General features: G+C 33.6%; 1 protein-coding gene across 3 annotated transcripts in view; it reads left to right on the top strand.

Annotated features, from left to right (window-relative positions):
• The window catches only part of LOC148604460 (uncharacterized), a 58,122-nt gene that overhangs the window by 30,012 nt on the left and 15,586 nt on the right, over positions 1 to 12,524 (top strand). For all 3 annotated transcript variants that reach the window (XM_088549970.1, XM_088549969.1, XM_088549972.1), the window contains exons 8-13: positions 162 to 287; positions 4,534 to 4,662; positions 8,804 to 8,923; positions 10,328 to 10,453; positions 11,078 to 11,233; positions 11,800 to 11,919. In XM_088549970.1, coding sequence (XP_088406096.1) covers positions 162 to 287; positions 4,534 to 4,662; positions 8,804 to 8,923; positions 10,328 to 10,453; positions 11,078 to 11,233; positions 11,800 to 11,919 — 777 coding nt within the window. The remainder of the gene's footprint in view (positions 1 to 161; positions 288 to 4,533; positions 4,663 to 8,803; positions 8,924 to 10,327; positions 10,454 to 11,077; positions 11,234 to 11,799; positions 11,920 to 12,524) is intronic.

The following is a 12,524-nucleotide window of genomic DNA, read 5'->3' as shown; positions in this document are numbered from 1 at the left end:
ATTTTAACATATAAACAAATTAGCGAATTCAGTAAAACATGCACGGAATGTGTGATTAAACAAATAAGTAGTTGACGATAGGAATGAAATAAGGTAATTATTTCCAAACAGTCCTGTAGAAATGTCAGTATTTAGTCGTAATTTCTGCACGTCTTTTTCAGATTTAGATGAATGTCAAAGTGACAATGGAGGATGTGAGCATACATGTATTAACACCGTGGCATCGTTTAGATGTCGGTGTATGAAGAAGGGATACCACCTGGCAGGCGACAAACGCTCTTGTGCAGGTCTGTCATCTGTTAAATAATTTCCAGTTATTACATTCCATCTCTTCTTTTCAAATAAGTTCACCTGGTTCAAAGGTTTATGTGAGCATTTAATTAAGATCTTCTCTTCTAAAACCAATCTGTCGACTTCGACCAGCAGCATCACCTATTTATCAAATAGTCAAAAATAAATGTGACACGCCTGATTCGGCTTTAAGAGCTCTACTTTCAAGTCACCGTTGGGTAGAAGTTGTAGGACTGCTCCTTGTAAGCGTTATTGCCTTGGAACGCACAAAATACATTTTGCAGTTGTTAGATAGATACTAGATAGAATTCCGAAGAATTTCAACTGATAAAATGGTCCTTGTAATAAATCTTACACAAGTTTTAAAAGTTGTATGACGATTATTGGAGTTGTGGTCCTTGAAAGGTGAAAAATTGTTTTCTGTGGCTGCTTTTAACCAATATCTTTCCTTTGCGGAAAATATTGGTATGATCATTTAACCTTATTAAAGATTCAACTGTGTGGTAGGAACAAAAGATTTCTAGTACAGGTTACTGACATTGAAGTATCAAAAATAGCCATTTTGCAGAGTGTTCACTTTTGAATCGTCGTAGATAAGGAAAGCGCTTTAATCGTTAATGGGATATTTTATTTATTACTGACATAAAATATTCATTAGGCGAAGAAATGCATGCCCTCTACGGCCTCTTGTTTTTAAAAGTTTTCTGTTGAGATTTATTCAAATTGCGTTTTGTTTTTAAAATTAAACTGCGCATGTGGCTCCAGACATTGTCAACGTTCCAGGTAGGCAATGTTTCATGGTAATAATGCCTTCTATACATAGTTCAATTTATGATATTTAGAAAGAAAAGATGGATATCGATTCAAACACAAATTCTGGAATCATTTCGTGGAGCCATAACGCGAATTCTGCGCAAAATTAGGTTGATAGTTTTTTTTGTGTTGTACTGAAAAAATCTTGAACCTTGCGTGGATTGTTTTCTCTGGGTAACATCCAAACATTCAATAGTTCCAAGTTGACTTATATACTTTCCCAAGCATTTCTTCCTGCAGCTGTCTGTGTACATGCAACTAAATGGATTCAAATAATTACAACCAAAGGATGTATGTTTTTTTGTTCAATTACTTTCTACTCGTTATCCAACAAATTGACAATTAGCCTTTTCCTACCAACCGTGGGAAAATGATCGGCATTCCTTTGATGGCATGTGAACTTTTAGACGAGAGAGGAAAAGGGACATTGCGCAAGGTCCGTCTCCGAATAAAGTATAGAATTTTTTAAAATAAGGTTTGGTTATGCTTGTTTAAAACCATTTTATACAATTATAATGCATTTGTAGTAAAGAGTAAATAGTGAAGGGATTTTCCCTGTGTCTCAATATTACAAACTGAATTCTACTTTGGTATCACCGTTTACATACACAAAAACAAAAACAAAAAAACTATCGAGAATTCTTCTTAAGATCATTGATAAAAAGGGGAACCATTATATGTAATTTGTTTTGTTATGTATCAAATGTAGCTGCTTGCACTTAGACGATGTGTACTTCTTGTACCCTAAACGCGGATATTCCGGATATTTCATGTTCGCGTACAAACGTTGTTGAAGTGGTGACAAACCTGTATTTAAGGGATACGCTCTTGCAGACCGACAGTCGATGCTTACTTGATTAAGTTATAAACTTTAATGCATCATATTGCACTGCATTCTTAAATCGTTTGCATTAACCAACAGAATAAATCACTTTTGCTGTAAGAATTTCCTTGTTATATAACAGGGCGGTGTAAAATCAATTGAGAGTATTATCTAAAAGTAGATACTTCCCGGAGAAAATTGAGTCAAGTACAACTTGTGGTAACTTTGGAACCACACTTTGCTCAGCTCCTTGTAAATACAATAGGAATGTTTTTAACTATGCAATAAGTTAGTATCTTCCTGATATTAGGATTTTTCCAAGTTTCGATCATAAGACAGGAAATGTCAAGCAAAGTGCACCATCTGTAGTCCCTGTTAAAACATCCCTATGACACTGTCTGAAAGCAACGGACACCTTTTATTAAAAAGTAGGAAATATGTCTTTATATTTAGAAACACATTTTAAAATTAGAATTCAGATTATCTATAAAAACACCTAAATTATTCCTTGGTATATCTATCTATTCAAATCTATTCAAACCTCCTATTTGTAATGCCATTTATAGAGTTAATATCCGCCTCTCTTGTATCCTATACATGTAGATAGCTACATGCATATATTAAAAGCGAGGGGAGCATGATTAGTCAGCTACTGCATTGAAAAAGTACATATAGTGAGTTATCGTTACTTTGCGGCATTTTCCTTTCATTCCCCATCCCACAATAATCACGCACGAACTCTAGTGACAAACTTTAACGTTTAAAAAGCAAACAAACCCACCAACAAACAAACAGAAAACCAGTATACCAGATATTGAAACACCCTCTTCGAATTTCTTCAAAAGAGGTTTATTTTGTAATTACTTGGATTAAAAGTTGCAATATTTTTCAATGCATATGAAAACAAATACTGATGTAAATACCGTAGTATGACTAAATATATTATTTTCAAAACCACAATTTCCTTCTTTTTCTTGTCTTAATTGTTATTTTTTATAATTCATAATTTTGCTCGTATTTCTGAACTTCTCTAATTTCCTCTTTTGTGGTTCATCCTTGATCACTGAAATTTCTTACCAATATTCTATTTTTAGTTCAAATATTTAATCATCATGCCCACAGTTTATTTATTTTCCTTATACTTTGGTTATATAAATTTTAATGTCATTTTGTTTCAGCAGATTTCTTTATTTTTGATTATCCCATCCACAAATAGTGTGTGTTCAATCATTAATTTTTAAGCTATCCCACACAGATTTACTGAACAATTCAAAAGTTGAGGAAAAGGTTATTCGGTAAAATAATCATGAATGATTTGGAGCATTAGATCAGAGGAAATTCTATAAAAAAAAAAAAAAAAAAAAAAAAAAAGTCCAGAAATCAAAATAGTAGAGGTCAGACTGGGATTTGGATTTGCTGCTTCATCATTTTAAATGGGTTGCTTGTGGATTCATAGTGTTATATGATAAGGGAGATCAATCTAAATTAATATCGAAAACCAATATAATCACAACTGTCGAATAACGTCAATATTTAGCGAGCGCACGTATCTTGTTTTATCTTCCAGCGTACTTTGCACGCTATTTAGGTCATTGAAGATAACCAAATAATTATCCAATTGGTTACATAGATTTTCAAATAACTTAATTAATTTTCATTGTACCAACCTCTCTGATTGGGTAGTTGGTTCTCTTTTGGCACACCAGGTTATCATGTATTACCTGGCTTGCTACTGTGACGTGATTAACGTCGATTGGTCCATATAATCTCGAGTAAAATAACGTTTTGGTTACAACTTAATTGTTAATATTTGGACTGCCATCCATTAGAAATTAAATCATAAGGAACGTATCAATTTTTAACATAATATTATACTCAATAACCTGGTTTGGACCAGTTTACACTTTTTATTCAAACCTCTTCGCAGTTTATAAATGTGAACTACCGCAAACCAGGTTATAACCTGTTCAAAATTTTAGAAAAATTCCTTAAACGTAGAATTGATTTTAAAAGTCATAAATTTAACGTCTTGTTACACTTACCCGGAGAAGGGAGAAAATACAGAATTCATTTTACATTTAAATTAGTTGTACGAGGAACATTTTATAATTATCTGTTATAAATAAATGTCATTATGATTAATTGTAAATAGTGAATAATCAGAATATAATCACGAGTGCGCGGAACTTGTTCCGGGCACGAGTTTCATCTCCAATCCACGGTTCTCGACACGAGTGATTCTTTTCTTGGCTACTCACGATAACTATTTATCATACAGTTTTTTTTTTTTTAAATATTTCATTGTAATTTTAAATTGAATTTACAACTTTATCATAGATGCATCGATATTCCAAATCATCAGTGAAGTCCAATAAAGTTTTTGACGCATGGAAGCCCCAGGGTGAATTTTGCATGTGGTCTATCGAAATTCATTACATACGGAACATTCGATAATTCACTGCATATCTTTTTGATAAATATACCTACCGCATACTATTTTTTTCATATTGTGCTGATGTTTAACCAATGTTTATGATAGAATTAAATTCGTTTGACCATTCTACAAAAGTTATATATAAATAAATTTTCATGCATGATTATTTCAGATAGAGATGAATGTAAGAAATATGGTAAAAAGATCTGTCATAACGGTTACTGTGTTAACACACCAGGAAAATACCATTGTGATTGTAAGAAAGGTTACAGATTCCATAGACCCAGTAAACAGTGTGTCGGTAAGATATCGTCATTGCCGAAGCTTAGTTTTATGTCGATCTACTTGAGCTATATAACGTGGTGCCTCGTCGTCGATCAACGTCCGGCGTCGTTAATCTTTTCAAAAATATCTACTAAACATCAGACGTTGTTAGCTTCTTCAAAAATCTCTACTACTAAGTATATTAACTTCAAATTTGCCAGCATCATTTACGTTTTTGTCTTTAATATAACGTCGATTATACCGATCGGATATATAACAAGACCAAAACGTCTCATAAAAGAACACTAGGATTAATTCACTTATTTGAAAAAAGGATAAAAAAATAACGATGTTTGTTGCTTGGCTTGAAAAGCTCCACAAGTTTCCATGTACCAAAAGCAAAAAGTAATCAAGGGAACCAAGATTCGATCTGAAAAAAATACACTCCAAGGACAAATAGCACTTAGGGAAAACACACACACACACACACACACACACACACACATACACACAGTAAGAACATGGAATAACCAAAATAACACGCATAAAAGAAGCAAAAGCAAACGAGCAAACCGGATTCCACCAAAAACTGGGGGTATGTGCACCGATCGTGAAAGTATCGAAAGTACTTAGTACTTTCGTAAACTTTAATTTCATCTGTGACAACATCCCTTCAGCACTTTTGTATGTAGTTTTCATATCACAATTCAAACGTTATGTTAGCGGTTGCCGTAACTACGCGGACTTTTTGTACCGTGCTTGACTTATAAAAATAAGGCTTCTGGAACAGGGCCGTGTTGTTACAAAATTCAAGTCATTACTACAGAAAATTTATGATTGTCATCATGAACTCGAGGATCGTTACGGTGTATCCATTTGCACCATGAGAACCGACTTGTTCAACGTGTCAGAGTTTTCCTTTCCTCTTGACTTGACATTTTATGAGCAACTCCATGGGTGTTTCTAGAAAAGCAGAGGACGCTTACCCTACTGGAGCACCTGATCTATGCTCCCAGTTATAGATGGAGTCCGAGTTGCTCATTTGCTTTTGTTTCTTTGTACGTGTTATTTTGATTATTTCATGGTCTTTGTTATGTATGTCTGTTTTCCCTGTCTAGTCTTTATCCTTGGATTACATTCTTTTCATTTCTGCTCGAATCTTTATTCCCTTGATTACTCTTGTAATTAGGTCATACGTTGTTGCATTGTTGCTTTTCACCATATCCGTTTTTGTAAAATCTATTATTCTTTTATTTTCGGGTCATTATGATGGTCCACGTGCGCCCGTCTTAATATGGTTTTATGCCACTGTCTTTGTTGCGACTCCATCAGACTGAATCTACGTTAAATCTTTTGTTTGGTTGTTTGTAGTAAATGTACCATTAAAAAAGAAGCAGGTGGTTATACTCGTTGAAAAATATGGAACTGATAAATCTTTAATTTTTGGAGAAACGTGAATTTTTAAAACTTCTTGAACCAATATATAAGAATATTATTTATTAATTTTCCTTTTTTGCAATTGATTATAGGTTTGCCATTTAGCTCAATTTTGTCCGACGAACAAAAAAAAAAAAAGAAAAAAAGAAAAAACCCGAATAGATAAGGTCTTAAAATGCATGCCAGTTTGATGATTTGCCAAATATATCGAGGATAGGCATGGTTAATATGTCAAAGAGACAGTAACGTAAATGAAAATGTCAGCCTGTGGTCACCCATTGGTCTTCAATGTACGGCGAGGAAATACAATAGGGGCGGCTGCAGCAGGCCCCAAAACATCATTATACACAGGCACAGCGAAAGAGTTGCCCCTATATACCTAAGTAACGTAAAAATACAAAGGTGAAAACGAAACAAGACGAATAGAGGCCAGAAATTGCTGTCATGGGACAGGCGTAAAAATGCGATGGAGTTAAGGCACTTTGACGTGATCACAACCCATCCCATCCCCAAAACATCATCGTACACAGGCACAGCGAAAGAGTTGCCCCTATATACCTAAGTAACGTAAAAATACAAAGGTGAAAACGAAACAAGACGAATAGAGGCCAGAAATTGCTGTCATGGGACAGGCGTAAAATGCGATCGAGTTAAGGCACTTTGACGTGATCACAACCCATCCCCTTTAAAAATCTGGCCATTGTGGAAAAAAAATTTACAGAATTAAACACACCTAAGAAGCAGTTCAAAAAGGTCTGAGTCCCTTGTTACAACAGGAATAAAGAAACTGAATATAATTTACACAACTGTACAATCTAAGGGCTACTAGCAGTTAACTGACATGCCAGTTCCAGACCAGTTTAAACCTACAAAAAGTTTAATCTCCATCGCTTGTAAAATCAAACCCAATTATTCCCATGCGGGACTGAGAACAACGGTATATCATAAATGATACAATGAGGACACAGCCCATCTCATGTAAAGATCTGCTTGTAAATATAGTGTTTTAATTTCTATGTAAAAACTCTTTAAGGGAATCAATATTTATACCAAAAATGCTATCCTTAATGATTTGACAATAATATCATAACTATTTTCCTTATGAATGAGCCTATTCAATGGTTTAGTTAACTTATTGGGTGAGTATGTATCGAGCTTTCTTTGCTTTGTGTTGAATATCACTGTACGAAAGTATGAGAGATAACTGTACGTATTAATCCATTACAAGTACATCTGTATTTAAAAATGAGTTCCTTGTATCAGTTAAAACTTTTGTGAATGTTTTAACGAGTTGTGATGTCGAAAACCTTGATATAGTGATTTCTTGGTTACATTAAGATTCATTTCTTTTAAATCCGAAACATTGTTACAATTACGAGCAAATCGAAACAATGCGGGTATGTAAACACCATATGATGGTGAGAAATGGACGTCACCATCTAAAAACAGAGAGTTGACAAAAGGGAATGAAAAATCACCCCTTTTATCGTAAACGTTAGTATTAAGTTAACCATTATCGATATGGATACTAAGATAAAGAAACGGATATTATTTACCATCAATATAAGCTTTATTCAAAGACAGTTCTACAAGATATATATCTTTAGTGTCAATATTGAAGTCATCGTTGTTTAGAGCCAAACATTTCATCCAAATATCTAAAGGTGTCATCAAATTTTGTTACCAAATGTTTTTGGAAGGGTTTGTATTTATTCTAGCCATAAATTGTGATTTGTAACAGTACAGAAAGAGGTCCACAATAAGTGGTGCACATTTTGTGTCCGTGGAATTTCAATAACTTGACGATAAACGGTTTCACTATAGCGTACACAAATGTTGTTTTAACAGGAATTCGAGTGCTGTGGGCATATCAAAAGAAGTTCAATTTAAGTAGTATTGTTATGTTTTACGTTACTAAAAAAAGAATTCGAATAAATATATTCACAACCCGATTTATTAAATGACCATTTGATGAGATATGTGAATTTTTGTTTCATGAGATTATGTGAAAGTGTAATGTATAAAGTTGAAAAATCAAAACTGAACAGATTCGATAGATCCCGCATGGGCATGTGATTTTTCAAGCACTCCAAAAATAGTTAATACCACTTTTTTTCATAATCTGTGTTACAATAACTTATAATCAGATTTTTTTATGGTATAGGGTATGTAAGTCTCGTCACGTGACTCCGTGGTATTACGAGAATGGGTCCTCGTCTACTATTCAAATGCATGGAGATTCGTCATTAACATAGTATTTAGTTAAATATAAAAAGCAAAATATCTTTTTTTGTGTAAAAATACTGATCAAAAATGACAAATGTCTTGTTCTACAGGATAAAAAGGTTAAGAAAAGCATAGAATAAAAGATTTTGCATTGTGATACAGCGTTTCGATTTCCAGGAAATAAACAATAAAATGCAGATCGGTCTTCGGATTTCAATATGTTCTACATCGGAAATTCCGGAAGGGAAACTGAAACTAGAACGAGACTTACAAACCCTAATGAGCGCTCTTGTAAGTAAAATTGGAAGTATAGTTGTATAGCTGTAACAGTAAGAGGGAAAAATGTCTTTATTTGTAAGGTTATTTGTAAAGTTTTGGAAGCCAGTACATAGTAGGAACGTTCTAGGCTCAGCTTGTAAAAATGTAAAGAACATTTATTTACATCGAGATGATAAACTAGTTTACATGTGTAGAAAAAGAGATTCTACTGGGTTCCCTTTATATTTTAATTGCAGATGAGAACGAATGTAAAAAAGATAATGGAGGTTGTGAAGACAAGTGTGTAAATACAGTAGGATCATTCCTGTGTGAATGTAGTGATCCTGGTCTACAGAATATCAATAATACATGCGTTGGTATGTCTCAAATGGCTATAGTTATTAGCTTGAAATGGTTCATTTGTCAGGTAGAGGGTACCCATTTTGTATCACTAACTCCATTTTAACCTCTTGGTGGATTTAATAGACTTATAGGATGGTTACTAGTGGGGAAAAGAACCGTAGAACTATTTTTTTGATATTTTATCAAATGAATTTGGGATTTCCCTTAAGGTTACTTGGATTTGGCATAAACCCTGACTGGGATGGTATTGGATACTCATTTTGTATCCACAGCTCTTTAGCTACACTTACGTACTAACATAGCTCCTTTGACATGCTATGTAAAGGGAGATCTACAACGAGGTCCAATAATTCGCAATGGAGAAAGTATATTTTCTCCGTTGTTTTTTTTAACACAACTCTTAAAGAAGACAGATATATTTCAGTTTCTTTGAAAGTCTTTAAAGTAAGTCTTATGTGATATCAATTAAATTTCTGATCTTTGATAATTTATTTCTATATTTTAAATGTTATTCCACCTTTTCTAAAATATTCTCATCATAGACATAGTTTGGCTGAAATTGCCCAGATGTAAATCACACGTGGGGTTGCTCTTTGCAGCCCCACATAAACAAAGTATTTCAAAAGACCTACATTATTGTAGATAGTAACCCACTAATACTGATTAATAGATTACTAGATCTTCGTGTTACTTTCTATGAAAAATTCTTATGGTAATGCAAAATCCACAAGTGAATACCCTCGGGGACCCTTGGTCCAGCAGCAGTTGCATCGATCAAATAATTCAAAAGAAAAAAAAATCAAATTTCGGTATGCTGTGCACGTGATTCAAGGAATAATCTATCACCAGCAGCATCAGAACCATTAGTGGAACATAGATACAGATAAAAACAGTACTGAAAACCTACAATATTCAGCAAAATTAAAAGCCAATTCAAACAATGAGAATAATGAATTATAATGGTTTTATGGGTTTCGAATTTCGTGTTACGGTAGGGGTGTATTCGGTTTATATTGAATTCGGTCCAGAAATTAAAGTTCCTCAAATCAATATGGATATTACATAATATTAGCTAAAATGTGTGCTTACTTCGCCAACAAAACTTTTTAGCATTTCATCTACGCACAACATGAAAACCTTCGTGCAAATTTGAGCTGCAATGTGTAAATTATCAAAGATGAGAAATAGGCTTGATTTCATTACATTTCCTTTGCAGGAGATTTGGGCTTTATGCTTCCACAACCTTTAAAATATTCTAACAATATATTATTATCAAGACAAACTTTTGAAATAAAATACTTCAATGTTGAAAACTTCTTTAAACGATTTAAACGATCTCCTCTAACATTACGAAAGTGTAAGTAGATCTGACGACATTCTTACTCTGAAAACCTAATCGTTTACTTTTTTGTATATAGACATTGATGAATGTGAGATAAACAATGGAGGTTGTGAAGATGTATGTATCAATACAGAGAAATCGTTTTACTGTCAATGTACAAAGTTCGGCTATGTAGTTCACGAGAATGGCCTAAATTGTACAAGTAGGTATACCATGTTTCAATACAGTGGGGTCTTTCTACTGTCAATATACAGTACAATATTCGGCTATGTTTTAGGGTCAAACAATATTCCATTCTACTTTCTGATCAGCCAATCAGATTTCATCTTCCATGATTTTGAAAGAATTATTTAAAGGGAAAAAACAAGAATTCTGAAAAGGTCATTTGAACAGAAAGTAGAATGGAGTTTTGTTGAATCCTTCATGCAGTGACTAATTGGTATGTCTAATTTTGATTGGAGAATGGTATGAATTGTACAAGTATGTATAACATGTTTCAATACAGAAGGATCATTCTAGTACCAATATACAATGTATGACTACATACAAGGGTTTACTTTTGTGTAAATATGGCTATATACAACAAATAGAAGTCAGTTAAACTTCTAATGCCATAATTATGATGTAGATTTGTACATAGTTTTATTATTTGTATGATTTCATTAATGTTTAATTCCATATTTGAAAAAAAAAACCATTTTGCAATTATATTATCGTACATATGTTTTTTACTAGTTCTTTTGAAATCGCTTTTCTGAATACTTTGTATTGTACTATTATGTTATGTGGATTTCCATATTGAAGTAAAACGACATTATTTCCACAGCTTGTAACGAAACGGAGTTTATATACGACAAGAAGAAGATGTGCATACCCTGTCCCCCAAACTCTCACACTACTAACTATACCGCGAGTTTACCGACGGACTGTCATTGTAACTCGGGGTTTAAAAACAGTGATGTACGGGGAGTTCATTGTGTAGGCACGTATACTTACAATTTCATTTGGTCTTTTATTTTATTTAGTTTTGTTGTAAATTTTTCAATAGAGATAATAAACCCGACAGTTGTTCAATATAATCGGTCATGGAAGTATTAGTCACCAGTTGTTGATTCAATACCTCAATTTATTGAGGAAACAAAACATTATGTATAAAAAAAACTTGTTGAGATACCATCAGATCTTTAAACAAGTTTTTTGTTACGTTGATTAGACAAGTAACATATATCAGTTCATCCATCAAATCAAGTGATTCCAATTCAGTAATGAATGTGTTCAAACTGAAACTGTGTATAAATTACTATTTTCTGTTGGAACGAAGTGAAAAAAAATATTATTGAAATGAATTAATACAAAGCATAACCATATTTCTGTAGATGAATAGACATAACAAAAGACTTTTGGAGTAGTAAAATCATCATTTTTAAAGTTTTATATTAAAATCATCACAAATAACAAATTACATTCTATTATCGTCTATGCTGTGAAGATCAAATGAAGCAAAACCTTGCCTTGGGAGTACTGAAAATGCTGTTTTGCTTTCTTTAGATATTGATGAGTGCATAAATGGTGATTTAGAATGTGACTATGGTTGTGTCAATACTCCTGGTAGTGCTCACTGTAGGTGCCCAAAGGGTTATGTTAACTATAACAGTACTACTTGTACAGGTAAGTCACCATACCTGGTATGCTCACTGTTGGTGCGAAAATGGTTAAATTAACGATAATAATACTACCTGCACAGGTTAGTCACCAAACCTGATAATGCTGACTGCAGGTACCGAAAGAGTTATGTTAACTTTAACAGTACTACTTGTACAGGTAAGTCATCATACCTGGTAATGCTCACTGCAGTTGCCCAAAGAGTTATGCTAACTGTAACAGTACTACCTGTACACTGTACAGGTAAGTCACCAAACCTGGTAATGCTGACTGCAGGTACCGGAAGAGTTATGTTAACTTTAACAGTACTACTTGTACAGGTAAGTCATCATACCTGGTAATGTTCACTGCAGGTACCGAAAGAGTTATGTTAACTTTAACAGTACTACTTGTACAGGTAAGTCACCAAACCTGGTAATGCTGACCGCAGGTACCGGAAGAGTTATGTTAACTATAACAGTACTTCAAGTACAGGTCACTCACCATGCCTGGTAATGCTAACTGCAGGTACTCAACGAGTTATGTTAATTATAACTGTACTACCTGTACAGGTAGGTCAACATACCTGGTAATACTCACTGCAGGTACCGAGAGTTATGTTAACTATAACA

The sequence above is a fragment of the Perna viridis genome, chromosome 10 (genome assembly GCF_037379345.1).
Source record: "Perna viridis isolate PV_CMFRI_1.1 ecotype Kerala chromosome 10, ASM3737934v1, whole genome shotgun sequence".
NCBI classification, from domain to species: Eukaryota; Metazoa; Mollusca; class Bivalvia; order Mytilida; family Mytilidae; genus Perna; species Perna viridis.
The sequence above is the reverse complement of the archived record's forward strand: the minus strand, read 5'-3'. Positions and strand labels throughout refer to the sequence as shown.